This window comes from Python bivittatus, unplaced genomic scaffold (assembly GCF_059951505.1).
Source record: "Python bivittatus isolate LINGU-HERP-01145 unplaced genomic scaffold, Pbiv_v1 ctg000220_np1212, whole genome shotgun sequence".
Taxonomy (NCBI): Eukaryota; Metazoa; Chordata; class Lepidosauria; order Squamata; family Pythonidae; genus Python; species Python bivittatus.
The window spans coordinates 21348492-21366797 of record NW_028277048.1 but is presented as its reverse complement, the minus strand read 5'-3'; the positions used below and the strand labels follow the sequence as shown (position 1 = coordinate 21366797).

The following is an 18306-nucleotide window of genomic DNA, read 5'->3' as shown; positions in this document are numbered from 1 at the left end:
CCACTTTCAAGCCCCACATTCAAGAAGGTAGTTACTCTAGACCTTTGTGACTGCCTTTTCTGTAACTTGTCAATCTCTACCAGATCCCTTTTGATGTGTTGTAGGCAACCATTTGTATAACTTTGTTGTGAACAAATGATACAAGATCCCTTCTGATGTATTGTAACTATTGTATGCAAGGCTGTTAAAGTTGGCAATTTCCACAACACCTTTACTTTCCCTGATTCCATTTTGTAGTTCAACTTAATAAACAGTGGTCAGGGAGATGAAAGCACTGACATCTAGTACTAATGTTATGGGGCCTAATGGGCTCCAATAAGAAGAAATGGTTGCAGTCTTATTTCTGGATGAAAAGCAGGGTATGAGAAGCCAAGGAGCTGGGGACTGAGCATCATGCACTATTGTCCTAGAAGCAATACATATCTTAATGTTGCATTCTGGGATGCCTGCAGAGCATAAATATTTCCTAGCAAAAATTTACAGCTACCAATAACCACTGATATCTTTGTAGTTTATGGATTTTTGTAATCCCCTTTAAAAGTCTATTATATAATGAATTCTATAACATAACTTTTTTCTGTTTGAAGAAGTTCAAAAATGAGAGAGCAATTTCTTCAAGGCAATGACTTGAATGAGGGTCTGAGACTAAGCCAGCTCTTGCATTAGAAGACCAGCATTGCCAATTTTTAACTTGAAACATTTCATCCAACTATTTACCTAGAAATCCATAGGAAAATATATTTTGTGTTATGTATAGTATAAGACATGTTACTTGCGGCAATCATATATGAATCTAGAGGAATGAGGTTCCTCATAACACCTCCTCACAACAGACATCCTACAGCGTGAGAAGTTGCTTTCTGAAAATCTATCAGAAGACATGCATTGCTTCTAAGTCAGTAGTGCATGATACTCAGTCCTCAACTCTGTGGCTTATGATGCAGAAATAACAATACATTTTCTTCTTACTGAAGGTGAATAGGGCCCATAACATTAGTACTAGGGACCAGCTATCAGATCCCTGACCACTGTTTATTATGTTGAGCTACAGAACGGAATCTGCACAGAAACAGCCTGAGAAGTCACCAACACACTGATGCATACTTCCAACAGAGACCAGATCACTTTCACTTATGTGAAGAGGTAAGAATCCTACTATGGTTAGGTTCTAATTACAGATTAGAAAAGAGCATAATCAGAGAAACTGCCATCTGTTTAATCACAATTTACAGCATGCACATAATTTACAGTGATAAATAAATGATAGGAAACTTTCACGTTTTTGCTACAGAATTGGTCCTCTGTAATGCAGTGATGAAACAAAATTAAAATAGGTCCAAGCTATGTATTACATTCAAGGCTCACTATTGAAGTTTTACATTCATTCTATAGATACACACTTTAAAGCTTGGAATGTTATTTATGACCTTGGAATAAACAATATGTTTGTTGCAAATTTTAAAGAACCACGTTACATGGGAAAATGGACTAAATGACCAATATATCATTAAACTGAGATATCTGTCTTCTCAAATATTCCAAAGTAAGAATTGACACATTATTATGTTTCCTGGGGAATAACAGATGCCAATTGCATCGTTTAATCACAAAAGAACTGATATCAGTAAAACAGCTGCTGACCTAATACCCCAAGATTAGGTAAACAGTTTATAAAAATTCACAATTGTAACCAACAGTGTTTCCAAAAAGGACGGAAGGAAGAAAACAAACGAAAGCAATTAATACTGGTATTCTGCAGAAGAATAAAGATAGTACTAGGTGAAGGAGTTGGCAATACTGTACAATATAGATATATATTTTACAGTGACAATGATTCCACTGCCCACCTGCCAGTAATTCTGCTGTACTGAAATATATTCAAGTAGGTGCAGCATTTTTGAACGATGCTTCCATTTTACATTTTCTTCGCTCTAGAGCTTCTTGCTTTTTCTTTGCAATTTCTTCTTGAGAACACCTCCTACTTTTATGTTCTGCAAAGAGAAGACAAACAGTTTGATATAGCCAGATGTATCCGGTACCTTATATTCTACCGATCAGGAGAGAGAGGAACCTTATTAATAATATGTTAGAATAACTCTTGCCCTCTAATTCTTGCAAAAATATCCACCAAGTAAAAGGGGAGGGGGTCACTTGTATCAAGGGCACTTTAAAATCTTGCCCTCTTCAAGAACCAACTTATAGTATCCTAGGAATTTGAATAAGAAAACAATTAATTAAAAGTACAACTATGAATTATAAGTACAACTTGCAATAGTCTCTTTTCTAAACATGGATTTTGGCAATCCTGTTAAAAAACTGATACCATCCTGAGACTGATAAAAAAAAGGCAGTACGAAACTAACTCTAGGCAGATCCAAAGATCAGAACAGGTGGCATTAATGTCAGGCAGAGAAATCACAAAAGAAAAATACAATATTAAGAAAGCAAAGGGGCTATAGGGAGGAACTGGCCCATGCAGCACAAATAAACTTGAACCCACATTGTTCTGATCCAGAATTCCCATATTCTGTTGTTAAGGATTTTATTTTAAAATGTAAAGCATTATTTATACCAAAGTGCCCTTCCCTTGTAAGAAATCACTGTATTCATGCCCCAGCGATGGGTGCCCCAGGGAGTCAAACTGATGGATTTAAGAACAGAAAGATGGATGAAAGGCATCCTTAATCTCATCTAACATGCCTTTTTTCAGATACAGTGCTTTATTTATGACAGAACAAACTTCCAGGTTTAACTAACACTGCAGTGCTAAAGTGCACTTTATAAAGATCCAGAGATCCCCAGAGAAGGATTCCATGGGTGAAGATGGCTTACTTATAAAATTACATTATTTTGAGAAGAATCCAGCAACACCTACCTTTTTCAGATGGTGCAAAATCAATGGAGAGGTGCCTCTTAAAAACTGGCTTGCCATTCATGACTTTGTGAAACGGAATATTTGGTGCATTCTTGCTTTCCCACAACCCCATGTTAGTTCCAGAAAGATTGCCTACATTCACATTTTTATAGTCCAAAACAAGGGCTTGAGAACTATTGGTCTTCTTGAACATATATTTTGATTTTTCAGACAAGGATAACTGATTGCAGTTAGACTGGATCTTGCCCGTATTGTGGTCATTCTGCCATTGCCTATTATTAATATTTAGCTGCATGCTGGAGGCAGTAGCTGTGCCAGTTCCAGATGCAAAACTGCCTTCAAACATTGCAGACCTATTTGCAGAATTCTCATTCTTCCTTGTTGCAACGGGCGGATCCAATGAAAACGTCTTCCTGCCCGCATGGTTCTTCTCAGCCTGCAGGCAAATGGAAAGCCCTTGATTGGGCCCTGGCTGACAAAGGCTCTGCTCCAAATTGGAAGTACTCCTTTCTGTTGATTTAGCTTTTCCAGTCTCTTTCATACCTATCTGGCTCAGTGTTTTTCTTTCCACATCATCACAAACTTGATAAAGCAAATCATCATCGTCACAGTGTGTCCCCCAAAAGGTATTAGATTCACAAAACAACTCTAGAACTTCATCTGAAAACTTGGGCTCACTCCAATCATCAAATGAAAATGTGCCTTTCTTTGCCATGGAGGTCTGTTTTGGATAACCAGAGCTTCCCTGGTTACCTGCTGTCTTTAGATCATGAGGCTTTTTATTGGTAGAAACAACTGATGCCTGATGGCTTGTGCCATGCATGTGGCTTTTGAATTTCCCAGTTGGTAGTTTAGTGAGATCAGAATATAATGAAATAGAAGCAGTTCTTTTTTCAGAAGAACTAGTATTAGTCGCACTTTTAAGCTGGGTAAGGCCATGCAGCATACTCTTATTTTCAGATTTCACTGCAGTAAAATTATAGTCCAGAGTGTTGTTTTGCCTGTTTTTAAAAGATGAGTCCACCTTGTTGGTTTTTAACAAACTATCTTCATGGAAAGGAATAACCTTGGCTTTTTCTGTCCAGATGTTTTGGTTTGGCACAGAAACACATGTTACTGGTACAGTATTGGAAGAAGTAAAAACTCCAGCCTGGGCAATAGAAGGCTTCTTGGAATGTACAGTTCTTTTTTTTGATTCTCCCTTTTCCTCAGAAATATGAGCATCTTCTGCACTGCTCATCAATTCAGGTTCCTGAGTAATTTGCATGAGAAGTGAATCATCAGGGAACAAATCTGCACCCCAGTCATAGTTGCCATCAACAATAGCCTTGTCAGGATTATTATTAGAAAGCTCTACACCTGAAATCGCTTGTACAGAAGTTGTTTTAGCTCTTTCAGCCAGAAGGGATTCTGAATGCTGTTTAAGAAGCATGGCACTTTGCCCCTGAGGTCCATCGCCAACCAAAGGGTGCTCTGCCTCCAACAAAGTATCCTGTACAGCAGAGATCAAGGAACAGTTTAACAGACCTTGGCTCAGCTGACCACTACACTTTTGGGTAGGGCAATCAAAAAGGTCATTAAGAGCTCCTTCAGCATCTAGATCTATGGATTTCTGACTGCTGCTCTTAGGATTCTTAGCTGTCCCGGTATTCTCCTTAAGTATTCCAAGGGACAAAGTAGTGTTAATTGTGGGATGTTCATTCAGCAATTGCCACTCATCTTCTGTCTGGACGTTGATATGATGGTCAGTTGACAGTTTTGCTGCCGATGAAACATGGACAGTATTTGGTTGCAGAATGTATCGTTCCTGGACTGCATCAATCAGATTTTTATCAAATTGTTTTGCTAACTTCATAAGTTCCTCTTCTCCGTGTTTTAATTGACGATCTCTACATGAAAAGCATCAGAAAAAAATATTACCAACATAAGGTATTTGGAAATGGCTTACCTATTTTATAATTATTGGAAGATGGGTCAATCATTTCACAATACGATTCAACTCCAGCAAAACTTTAACCTTTTAAAATAGTTCTTTTCTACAAAGAGCATGCAAAGCATTTTACATATAAATATCAGAATTATACAACAACATTTATGTTTAAATACAAAATATTTAACATAAAGCAAAGCATTTTTAAAAAGTAAGCAACCACAGTTTAAATGCTAACAATATAACTTAAAGCCTACAACATATTCTAAAAAGCTGTCTGAAACAGAAAGACTGTAATGCTGTTCTAAATTATGAAATTCAGCATTGCCCAGAATTAGGATTAGCCTGAGTCTTCAGATTCAGAAGCTGAAGAGCTTGACCAGCCTGCACCAAAGGAATTAGCAGAAGAGAGCACCCCGAGGGACACAGGGCCAATTGAGTCAGCTGATCCAGAGCCTGAGCTTGGCAAAATCCCAAGCCCAGCAGCACCTCACCAATTAAAAGAGCAATGGAAATCAGGTCATCTACTTGCAAGTAAGAAGTGTGACTCAGCAAATTAGTCAAGCGGATAACAAGGGAAACGGTGGCTTGAGTGGCTCTTTGTGGCAATCGGTGTTCCAGTCACCCCCTCATCAACTCTTTGCTGGGTTGGGTTTCTGGATTACCCAGCTGAACTCTGGACCTGGAACCAGAGCACTCTTAAATCATTTCTGAATTGGTGCTTTGTCTCTCTGGGTTGTCCGAAAAGTAAGCTTTCGTATTTAACTTTTAAGCAGAAAGTTTGCAGTTTGCAATGTCTTGATGTTACTACAGTTCAGGATTTATCACTGAAATAAACACTTTGAGTTTGTATCAGAAGCTGGTTGTGTGTAAATAATTGGTAGCACTGAACACACAGGTTTTATTTTATTTATTTGACTTTTATCCCACCTTTACTTTGGTCAGCTTGAGGCAATGTACATACCTAATGCTCCTGACTCCTATTTTCCCCACAAAAACTACCCTGTGAGTTAGGCTGCGAGAGAGTGACTGTACCAAGGTCACCCAGGTAGCTTTCATGCCTAAAGGAGGACTAGAACTCACAGTCTTCTGGTTTGTAGCTTAGCACCTTTGCCACTACATCAAACTGTTCTAGATACTATTTTGTATGTAGGAAAACTGGAGAAGTTTCGTGATGATTCTGAAAACCAAATAGCAGTTTCCCAACATACCTTGCAGTATTTATTTTTGTTCTAGATCGTACTTTTGTTATTCCAGGAGTACAAGGAATTGCATCCTCACCAATCCATAGCCTAAGAAGAGATCCTTCACAACAGGCAGGCTTTTCATCCTAAACAATAATAAACATTATCGATTTGATTAAATGGACATACTTATCCAATTTACCTCAGTGTTATGAATTCTAAAACTATTTTTTAACTTTCTAACAGAGTGAGAGTGCCCTCAGGATGGCGGATGACAAAATATGCATGATGACATTACCACACAAATGCTGTGATTTACATATTTGTATCAGGTGTTGGGATACATAATCATGGCATTTATACTGCACGTGTATAATTACTGTGGTGTTATTGTGTTCTTTTGTGGATACCACTATTTTCGAACATTTGTATCTGGATTTTCTGTCAAACGTAATCTCAGAGTAGGCTGAGCAATTAGCTATATTATTATTACATATACTTAGGTGTAATATTATTCAAATGCTGTAAGTTAGACAATGTAAAAAAAGATGGACAGCTAAGTAGACAGGACAGATCTCATATAAAGAACAAAAGCTCAGCTACTTTCTTGGATGAAAATTGTTCTGTGCATCTGGGATGGAAATATCTGCCACCAGGTCTGAAGCTCCTGGGAATTCTTAGGCTACTTTGGGTCCAACAGCGAGGGACTGGCACTGGGCCCCCTTGGGGACAAGGGTTTTACAGATCTTACTGGATAGGAAACAGGAGTCATTTCAAAGGACCACTTCATAATCTTCCTCCTCCAATGGCTCTCCCTTCAATCAGTTTAAAGGTCTGGAAGAAAGAGAGCTACGGGATAAGCCAGTGCCCAGGAAACCTGTGCCTCATGTCCAAGAAGATATCCCTCCCCATTGCAACTGACCACTCATATTGAGCAATCCATCCTGGGAATAAGAATGAAGATCCAGAGGAGTGCCAGCATTTTCACTGTTTCTGAAAGTCCCTCATACAGTCAGAATGTATTTTCATCTCTTGAACCTCTCCATGATAGTAGCCACTATGTGCTCGACCAGCTGGCCAGCTTTCCTGGGGTACAGAGTAACCCTTCAGGGCCCCAGGTGATTAAGAAGCACTGGGATCTGAGGGGGAAAGCTTACCAAGAACGTTTGCCATGCTGTATTATTGATAGATAATAAAACACCACATGGAAGGTGGCCCGTGGGTCACTGGGAAAAGAAAAAACAAATCTTCCATCCTTCTGCTTCATCTCCTCCAAGCCAGTGGTCCTTGGTCCTAAAGGCATGGGGGATGACTTCACTACCTCTGCAGAAGGGGCACAGTCAGTCTCTCTCCCTCTGAGATCAGTGGGGAACAGAGCTCCCCACCTGTATTTCTGGGGAGGTCCATGCACAATTGGCAGAGGCCATAAAATGGCAGACACAGCCAGCCAAAAAGTCTCCTCATGTGTCCAAAGAAGGACTTCTTGGGCCTTCAGAGGCGACAGTGTTTCCCACAATGAAGGATGGCTAGGTAAAAGGCAGGATCAGAGAACTGGGAAGTTGGCCTCTGCTGTCTTTGGGGATCACAGAACAAAAGAAAATGGTTCCACTGGCCACAACTGTCCTATGGCAGAAGCAATCCTCCAGCCACAGTATCAAAAAGCCCTCTTATATTTCCACATCCCATAATTCAGTTGAAAAGGGTAACTGGTATCCCCTGTTGCTGATCACAGAGTGTCGAAACACGCAGAGCTGGGCCACTGTTGAGGACCACAATAGCATGGAAACGTCTACTGCCACGCTGGAACAGCATCATCCAATGAACGCTCTTTTTTTTAATGTTAGCAGAGACTGGGAAAAGAGGAACATGTCAAGCACAGTTGTACTACTACCCTGGATTGGTATGGCCTATTTTCTGTATTCATACATGGGAAATTAAGTCCCAAGGTGTTCAAGTGGATGCCTTTTCTTAGAAGTCAAGTACCCTCATTCAGGACAATCAGGAGGTTAATTTGTCATCTGATAATCTAAATCAGTAGTTTGGGCATATCCTTGGGCTAATGAAGCAATTTATAATTGCTTGTTTGTGAGTCAAGAATGCAGTTTGAGACTTCCACTGCTGAGAAGCTTGTGTAAAACAAGAGAATCTGCTTGAATGACATTATTTGAGTCCATAAAAAGGACTAATCGGGTGAAATAGTTTAAGAACCTCTGATCTAGATAAATTCTTTCTCAAAATAGGCTGTTTATTTCTTTATTTTTTTACTGGAATTATAGGCTACTCCAATCATAAACAACCCTGTGTTAAAGGAAGTACAAAATGCCAAATTTATACTGTTACATCTTTGGAAGAATATTACCTGAGGAGCAATTCGATTAACAATTTCTGAGATCTCAACTGCATGTCCACCAATTGTCAGTTTCTTCTGATTGTTACCTAAAAGAAGAAGAAAGTGCTGAATTGGAGTAAGAACAAGAGCTTCTCAACCTTAAAAGCAGGCCAAGATCAGCAAATGTGTAAGCACAGTATTTCCCAATGTAAGAGTGCATTCAATCATAATAAGACCACCTAATTCTGGCTTATTAGTGTATAGGCTTGCTGACTGAATTGTCTCAAGGTACCTTCAGGACTACAATAAACAATCCACAAGAAACAAAAGGAACACTCTCCTTTTAGTTGTGCCAAGAACTACTCTGCAGATAACACAATAAGCTTAAAACAAACTCCAGACAGCTGTGCATTCTAATAATCTTGCTCAGGGAGTGGAAACCGTGGCTGTAAGTAGAGAGGCGTACCATGTAAACTGATATATCTACTACAGAATGGATACAGTCAAAATAAGTTATTAAAAACATTTATATCCCGTTTTTTAAGTCACAGGTCTTCCTGTTCCAGGGGAAGAGAGATGAGAAATTTGATTCCCATCTTTATTTCCAACCCCACAATTGCTACTCAGGAACCAAGTAATCAGAATACTGGGCACTCTGGGCTCAGGATGATACAAGTGTTTGCTACGTCTGTCTGCAATAAAACTGGCATCTTTCAGATTGGGCACATATTATTGAGATCTGGCTGGATGAAGTGGGGGGTTGCCTCCTCATGGAGATTTCTGTTATGCAGATGGCCAGATGTGAGGCCTTGTTTGTGGTGCAGGATCAAAGGGGCAAACTGAGGGTACTGCTACTACATAGTAGCATCCTTCACCAAGATGCTCAATCTCACTGTAGGGCTAGTTGTGGTTTGTCTAGAATGCTAATACTGGGTGAGTTCAACCTCCCAACATAGGATCAAAGATGGTTCAGGAATTCATGGCCACTCTGACACCATGGGCTTGCTCCAGATCATCACTGGCCCAATTCATGTTGCTAGCCACGCTTTAGATTTGGTATTCACCTTGGAGCAGATGTGCTGTGACCTGATTCTGGGGGACTTTTCCATCAGTCCATTATCATGGACAGATCATTTCCTTGTGACAATAGGGTTAACTTGAGCCACCAATCTGCAGAAAAGGGGAACCTCTTAATATGGTCTGCACTGAACATCTAATAGATCCAGCAGATCTCCTGATGGTGCTTGGGGATTTTCCCAGCAATTTTAAGGGTGTTTCTATTGGGCCACCACTCTAATAGCTGAAAATGCAAAGAATCTGCAAAGTTTAGTAATAAAAGTCAAGGAGCATAGCGAAAAATAGGACTAAAATTAAATATAAAGACAGCCAAATTAATGACAACAGGAACAACAACCAGTCTTAGAAGTGATAATGAAGACATCAACATAAAGGACCAAGCAGTCAAGAAATATGCTGTAGACTAGCGTAACATAGAGTAGCCATGAAGGGCTTGGAAACAATATTCAGATGCCATGATGTGTCTATGTCTACAAAGATCAGAATAGTGGAAGCCATGGTATTCCCTGTGACGCTCTATGGAAGCGAAAGTTGGATTTTGAAGGAGCAGGATAGGAAGAGTATTGATGTCTTTGAACTTTGGTGTTGAAGACTCCTGAGAATACTGTGGACAGCCAAGAAAACAAACTGATGAATCATTAAACAAATCAATCCAGATTTTTTTTGGTTTTAGTTATTTTAATTGTGTGTGCCACCCAGAGTCAGAAATGTGAGATGGGCAGCTATATAAATTAAACAAACAAATAAAAAAATCAATACAACATAGAAATCCCATCTACTATTATAAACCCATTGGACAAAGGACAAAAACAAAACAGCACAAAGACAGCAAAAATCCAAAAGGAAAGAGAAGTCTGTTTCTATGTGGCAAACTTAACAAGCTAAGTTCCTGGCAGGACAAGCTGGGCAGGACATTTGCTCTGTAATTAGGTTCTTCCGCAAATTTAATTCACTTCACCTTGGAAGGTAGGAGCCCAAGAGTAAAGCAGTAAAGTCTTTAAAAGACTCCACAAGCATATTAAGTTGCAGACAGTTTTTTAGACAACCTGCTCCTAGACAATAAACAGCATAGACATTATCAAATTATAACTATACAGTTATACCGTCTTGGAAATGCTTTAATAGAAAATGGGCTCAAGTATTCATAAATAAATAAAAGAACTACCTCCTGAGCAACTATTTTTAATGGATACTGGGTACTATCCCCTTCATGGATCACTGCCTTGTCATGGCGAAGGGGCTTGTGTAACTCAGTGAAGCCATGAGCTATACCATGCAGGGCCACCCAAGACGGACAGGTCATGACAGAGAGTTCTGACAAAATGTGGTCCACTGGAGAAGGAAATAGCAACCCACTCCAGTATCCTTGCCAAGAAAACCCCATGGACAATGTCAAAAGGCTAAAAGATATGACACCAGAAGATGAGCCCCTCAGGTCAGAAGGTGTCCAATATGCTACTGGGGAAGAGCGGAGGGCAATTCCAAGTAGCTCCAGAAAGAGTGAAGCGGCTGGCCAAAGCCGAAAGGACGTTCAGCTGTGGATGTATCTGGAAGCAAAAAGAAGGTCCGATACTGTAAAGAACAATATTGTATAGGTACCTGGAATGTAAGATCTATAAACCAAGGCAAGCTGGATGTGGTCAAACATGAGATGACAAGATTGAACGTCGACATCTTGGGAATCAGCGAATTAAAATGGATGGAAATGGGTGAATTTAATTCAGGTGACCATTATATCTACTACTGTGGGCAAGAAACCCTTAGAAGAAATGGAGTAGCACTCATAGTCAATAAGAGAGTGGGAAAGGCAGTAATGGGGTACACCTCAAAAACAACAGAATGATCTCAGTGCAAATCCAAGGCAAACCATTCAACATCACAGTAATCCAAGTCTATGCCCCAACCATTGATGCTGAAGAAGCTGAAGTTGACCGGTTCTATGAAGACCTACAACACCTTCTAGAACTAGCACCAAAAAAAAGATGTCCTTTTCTGTCTCCTGAGAAATCTGTATGCGGGCCAAGAAGCAACAGTTAGAACCGGTCATGGAACAACCGATTGGTTCAAAATAGGGAAAGGAGTACGACAAGGCTGTATACTGTCACCCTGCTTATTTAACTTATATGCAGATTACATCATGAGAAATGCCAGGCTGGAAGAATCACAAGCTGGAATTAAGATTGCAGGGAGAAACATCAACAACCTCAGATATGCAGACGATACCACCCTAACGGCAGAAAGTGAAGAAGAACTAAAGAGCCTCTTGATGAGGGTGAAAGAGGAGAGTACGAAAGCTGGCTTGAAACTCAACATTAAAAAAACTAAGATCATGGCATCTGGACCCATCAATTCCTGGCAAATAGAAGGGGTAGAAATGGAAGCAGTAACAGACTTCATTTATTTGGGCTCCAAGATCACCGCAGACGGAGACTGCAGCCATGAAATTAAAAGACGCTTGGTCCTTGGGAGGAAAGCTATGGCAAACCTAGACAGCATATTAAAAACCAGAGACATCACCTTGCCAACAAAGATCCGCATAATCAACGCTATGGTTTTTCCAGTAGCAATGTATGACTTGGAGAGCTGGACCATAAAGAAGGCTGAGCACCAAAGAATTGATGCCTTTGAACTGTGGTGCTGGAGAAGACTCTTGAGAGTCCCCTGGACTGCTAGGAGGTCAAACCTGTCAATCTTAAAGGAAATCAACCCTGACTGCTCATTGGAAGGACTGATAATGAAGCTCAAGCTCAGATACTTTGGTCACCTAATGCAGAGAGAGGACTCTTTGGAAAAGACCCTGATGCTGGGAAAGATTGAAGGCAAAAGGAGAAGAGGACGGCAGAGGATGAGATGGTTAGATAGCATCACTGAAGCAATGAGCATGAAACTGAGCAAACTCAGGAAGGCAGTGAAGGACAGGAAGGCCTGAAGCGATATGGTTCCTGGGGTCACGAAGAGTCAGACACAACTTAACGACTGAAGAACAACAACTGGGTTCAGCAACATGCATAGAGTCAGGATATTCTAGGGCTTGTTAACACACATTTTGAAAAATAAATCACTGCTTAGAAAACATTTTAAATATGAATAACAATAGTTACCTAGTTTATATGTTGTAGGTGACTGAGGATCCCAAAAGATCTCTTGCTGCATGTCAATTTCATTTGTAGGAGAACTGAAAGTTGGCAACCGCGATCTGCTCGCCTGAGTTCTCTTTGGTGTCTTATACAAAGACCTTTCTATGAAAAAACATAAGAAAGCCCAAGATTATACTATCAAACAAGCAAAACTCCTACCTAAAATGGACATTTGATGAGCTTTGGTAAAATGAAACTGTTTGAGGAAGCTGTGAGGAATTACCTAGGCAACCGGTGGTCAAACTTGCTCACACCTGCTTGGATGCCAGCCAGGCAAGTCCTGATGAGAAAGGCTTGCCTGGTTACCAAGGATGAGTTAAAGTGGACAGAGTTCTGTGCAAAATCAGCTCTCCCACCTACAATCAGGATCCCTACCCTTCCTGGTTGGTGAAAGCTTCTAGGAAGGTGACTAGGTGCTTGCGTCAAGGTGCTGGAAAATAAATCCCTAGGGGAGCAGATTATGTATCCTGCCTTGCTTGATCCAGCAATTCAGGATAATTATTAAACCTGTTCCAAACATTCCCTTTCTTGTGAAGATTGTTAAAAAGGTGATGGAGCTCCAGTTGCAGAGAGTCCTGGAGGAAATGGATTGAGCCCATTTCATTTACATTTCAGGCCTGGGCATGGCACTGAGGTGACATTAATCATGCTTGTAGATAACCTCTGGCAAGACCAGGAGAGAGGTAGTATGATTTTCCCGGAGCTGCTTGATCTCTCAGTGGCCTTTGATACCACTGATCACGAAATCCTTTTGAACTGGCTCTGAGGGTTGGGAACAAAGAGCACTGTTTTGCTGTTGTACTCTTCCTTCTTAAAGTGGCAGTTCTAATCAATGGTAGTGGGAGATACAGGTCAAGCCCAAGATCTCTCAATTGTATGATACTACAGGACTTAGTGCTCTCCCCACTCCTATTGAACATCTATGTGAAGCTGCTGGATAAGGTCACTCATTGATGCAGGGTCAGGTATCATCATAAGACAGATGATACCCAACTTTACATCTTGGATTGGAATTCCCAGAAGAACAGGATAAAAGTAGAGCTCATCAATCCCTGCAGCATGAACAATAAAGATTATATGATTCAGCGTCCACAGTGCTTTACCCATAGGGGCACAGGTAGTGTGAAATAGGTATCTTTTGAAATCTACCAAATAGTGCTATAGATAAAACATTAAATATTGTCAAAGTAAAGGTTCAACAATGTTTCAGAACAATAATGCCAGGTTTGCTGTCTGATAATTCTTTTAGCACTGTCAAATCTTAAAGGAAGAATGCTATTTGGGGAGAATCTCACAAATAGAAAGTAATAGAAAAACTAAGCTTTTCCATCATGTGTTTTAGCCAACCCAATTTAAAATGATATAAAGAATCACTGGGATGAGACCTATTGGGAAAAAATAATTTTAGCCATAGACTAAGAACATGACCCCCTTCATGGATCACTGCCTTGTTGTGGCGAAGGGGCTTGCGTAACTCAGTGAAGCCATGAGCTATACCGTGCAGGGCCACCCAAGACGGACAGGTCATGACAGAGAGTTCTGACAAAATGTGGTCCACTGGAGAAGGAAATGGCAACCCACTCCAGTATCCTTGCCAAGAAAACCCCATGGACAATGTTAAAAGGCTAAAAGATATGACGCCGGAAGATGAGCCCCTCAGGTCAGAAGGTGTCCAATATGCTACTGGGGAAAAGCGGAGGGCAATTCCAAGTAGCTCCAGAAAGAGTGAAGCGGCTGGGCCAAAGCCGAAAGGACGTTCAGCTGTGGATGTATCTGGAAGCGAACAGAAGGTCCGATGCTGTAAAGAACAATATTGTATAGGTACCTGGAATATCACAACAAACTCTGGCAAATTCTTAAAGAGATGGGAGTACCAGACCACCTTACCTGTCTCCTGAGAAATCTGTATGCGGGCCAAGAAGCAACAGTCAGAACCGGTCATGGAACAACCGATTGGTTCAAAATAGGGAAAGGTGTACGACAAGGCTGTATACTGTCACCCTGCTTATTTAACCTATATGCAGAGTACATCATGAGAAATGCCAGGCTGGAAGAATCACAAGCCGGAATTAAGATTGCAGGGAGAATCATCAACAACCTCAGATATGCGGACGATACCACCCTAATGGCAGAAAGTGAAGAAGAACTAAAGAGCCTCTTGATGAGGGTGAAAGAGGAGAGTGCAAAAGCTGGCTTGAAACTCAACATTAAAAAAACTAAGATCATGGCATCTGGACCCATCAATTCCTGGCAAATAGAAGGGGTAGAAATGGAAGCAGTAACAGACTTCATTTATTTGGGCTCCAAGATCACCGCAGACGGAGACTGCAGCCATGAAATTAAAAGACGCTTGCTCCTTGGGAGGAAAGCTATGGCAAGCCTAGATAGCATATTAAAAAGCAGAGACGTCACCTTGCCGACAAAGATCCACATAGTCAAAGCTATGGTTTTTCCAGTAGTAATGTATGGCTGTGAGAGCTGGACCATAAAAAAGGCCGAGCGCCGAAGAATTGATGCCTTTGAACTGTGGTGCTGGAGAAGACTCTTGAGAGTCCCCTGGACTGCTAGGAGGTCAAACCAGTCAATCTTAAAGGAAATCAACCCTGATTGCTCATTGGAAGGATCGATAATGAAGCTCAAGCTCAGATATTTTGGTCACCTAATGCGAAGAGAGATCTCTTTGGAGAAGACCCTGATGCTGGGAAAGATTGAAGGCAAAAGGAGAAGAGGACGGCAGAGGATGAGATGGTTAGATAGCATCACTGAAGCAATGAGCATGAAACTGAGCAAACTCAGGGAGGCAGTGAAGGACAGGAAGGCCTGGCGCAATATGGTTCCTGGGGTCACGAAGAGTCGGACACGACGTAACGACTAAACAACAACAAAGAACATGACAAAAGGATCTGGCCTCCAGAGACATTAGCCCTACCACAAAGCAAGGGACTACATTTCTGATACAGCTGGAGACAGCTATGATAAATCTGAGGAACTTTGAATGTATAGTTTCTAGTACAGACAGCTTTGTAAGTAAGTATGTATGTGTGTGTGTGTGTGTGTGTACACGTATGTATGTATGTATGTGTATCCATAAAGAATAAAGCTGAGGGATAATTTTAATTTCAAATGCCTTAACAGGTTTCCATATGATGATCCATACCTCTTGAATGAAAAAATTAAGGATTGCAAGAGGCAGAATACTTAAAGAGCTCAATTTATGACAGCAAGGTCTAAAAGAGAATTCCAAGAAATGTGTAAACAAGTATCTCCTCAATCTGTGCACTTTTTGACTTTTTTGTGTAGAACTTAGCACTTTGGTTTAGGTTTTTTTGGGGGGAGGCGTGTAGCCAACAATTTGCAATTTGGCTTCACAAGACAGCTGAAGACCTTCCTCAGCCAATCTGTAAGACTGGCATGGTTTGCTGCATTGTCAGCATACACTTAAATTGGAACCACTCTACTCATCAAAAGGATGAAGATTTAGGCCAGACAGGTCTGCACAACTGAGTTATTATACAGATTGAAAAGAAGAGGGTTAAAGAACATCCCATGCTTACCTCTCTTAGTGGAGATGTGCCCCAACAAATGAAGAGTACCCCTAATTCTGAAGCTGTTAACATGTAGCATTTTGATAAACATTAATGCCATCTTATTTACAATATTCCTAATTTCTTCCATGGTCTATCCCTAGGGATCAAATTAAAGATGGGCTTTAAATCTACAAAGGCTTCATACAGAGCTCCCCTGGGGCACATCTTCTGTGATAGATAATTAAGAACCAGGCATTGGTTGACAGGTATACATTCCCCACTAAACCCCACCTGCTCCTTTGCAAGAATACAAATGAGAAACAAGGGCATTTTTTTTTCATCTTCAAGGAACTAGTTCCCAGGATCTCTCAAGGACCAATTTCTAAAACAACACTGGATGTATTATCCCTTTAATGTTTATGAATGTTACATGTGCACACAGTCAGCATTATACAGTACACAATGGGCCATTTAAAACACAGGGAGGCTAGTTTTGAAGTGTTCGATAATATGCATAAAACAGTTGTACTTTTCTAAGTTATAAAATATGTATTTAAATTGTTTTATTACATGCAAATTCAATGTATGTCTCCAGGATATAAAGTACTACCCTCCTTTTTTATCCTCCCAACAATCCAGTTATGTACGTTAGACTGATGACCAGTAAGTGGTCCAAGATAACCAAAAACTAAAAGAGTGGGGATCGTTTGCTGGCACACCGTAGGAAGCAAAATGTCGTGGTCCAGTCCTAAACATATGGAAGTCTTTGTTGTTTCTAAGGCAATATATTGTTCAATTTTCCTTAACTTGTGGTTGTTCAAGAATTCCTATGTTTCTTTCCTAACTCTGTAAAAAATAAAGTGGGAGATGAGAAATTCAGTTTATATTGTAGTTTTCTATTAGTATACCTTCTAAGATTTCATTGGAAATGGTTCTCATAATAAAAACAAATTGGTTAAAACTATTTTTTATTGGTGTCATTCATAAAATGTGTAACAGTTAAGTAGAACTTGGGTTTATCTTCATCTCAACCTAGATCTGACTCAGAGACCTTTGCAGGATTACAGGATAGCTTTGGGATAACTGCAAAGTATGACCTTAAAAATTCATTTTAATTGACTTGTGAGTATTCTGAAATGTTTATATGATCAAGATGAGAACTTTTTTTTTCTTTGAGAAGAAAAAAAACCTTCAGCTTTTAGTTCACACAGAGATATAATATTCTTGGAGATCCTTGCAGATTCACAGGACAAGTTTATTTTATCAGAAGCTATAATAAATTCATCAGTGTTTAAGTGCAATGTATTTGCTTATCTCAAATTCGCTAAACTGCCCTATTTGCAGATCCACTAGAAGAAAAAGTACCAAGATCCTAGAAATAAAACATCTAATGGGAAAAAACCATTATAAATTAGGAAAAGATCTTCTAACGCATGCTACCAGGAGGTGGGGCGGGAACTCTGGATTTTAATAATATGGTACCCGATCCACCAACCTTCCGGTTACGTCCAGATGCTTCTGATTACAGTTCCCATCAGTCCCAGCCGGCATGGGATAGTGGGAGCTGTATTCCAAGCTCGCTACCATTCCTTAGGAATAAACCTCACAGAATTCAGTGCAAATTACTTTTGCACAGGATAAAGCTAAAGTGATGCGCAGGCAGTTGAGCCACATTGCCCAAGGCTGGCTGAAAGGGGCAAATACCAAGAAGAAACAGGGGGGCCCCGCAGGCTTCTCACCCTCCGCTTTGTTTTCGCTGCAGGGACTCTCGCCATGTTGGGCACGCTCAACAGCAGCTCTTCGTCTATTGCTCCGCCTCGCCGGGCTCGTTAGGAGCAGCTTTTCAGCTCCCATTACTGACGCCGCTGGCCGCCCTTTGCTTGCCATGAAGGAGTCCAGCCGCTGCCTCCATCCCCTCCTAAACCGTTCGCAAGGTCGCCATCTTCCTCAGGGCCGGAGAAGTGGTCGCTGATTGGCCGAATCTGATCCTGCAGAAGCGGTGATTGGCCACACTCACTTTAAGCAGAAGAAAAAAGAAAGGGGGCGCGGCCTTAAAGTGCGCGCGGTTTAGTTTTAAATAAAGTTCCGGCCCTAGTTTTCCACGTTGGTTAAAGAAACGATTCCCCCTTAGAGGATTACATGTGAATTATTAGAGGCTTTAAAATCAACTGCAGGTGAAACTGCTTGTCAGCCACGAGAACTTCGCATTTAAGCCTTTGGGACTTGCATGGTTAGAATATCTTCTTA

General features: G+C 40.7%; 1 protein-coding gene across 5 annotated transcripts in view; it reads right to left on the bottom strand.

The window, feature by feature from the left end:
* ETAA1 (ETAA1 activator of ATR kinase) overlaps nt 1-18021 on the bottom strand; it is a 35374-nt gene extending 17353 nt beyond the window's left edge. For 2 of the 5 annotated variants that reach the window (XR_015795692.1, XM_088138092.1), the window contains exons 1-6: nt 17799-18021; nt 12497-12634; nt 8349-8425; nt 6017-6135; nt 2876-4764; nt 1848-1991 (exon numbers count right to left, since the gene is read on the bottom strand). Coding sequence is in view for 4 of the 5 variants with exons in the window: in XM_088138092.1 (XP_087994218.1) it covers nt 1879-1991; nt 2876-4764; nt 6017-6135; nt 8349-8425; nt 12497-12634; nt 17799-17946 (2484 nt within the window). In the remaining variant the exon portion in view is untranslated. Of the gene's footprint in view, nt 1-1210; nt 1992-2875; nt 4765-6016; nt 6136-8348; nt 8426-12496; nt 12635-17798 lie in introns of those variants that run through there. The other 3 variants (XM_088138091.1, XM_088138095.1, XM_088138094.1) reach the window with 3 other exon arrangements.
* Nucleotides 18022-18306: the final 285 nt, after the last annotated feature.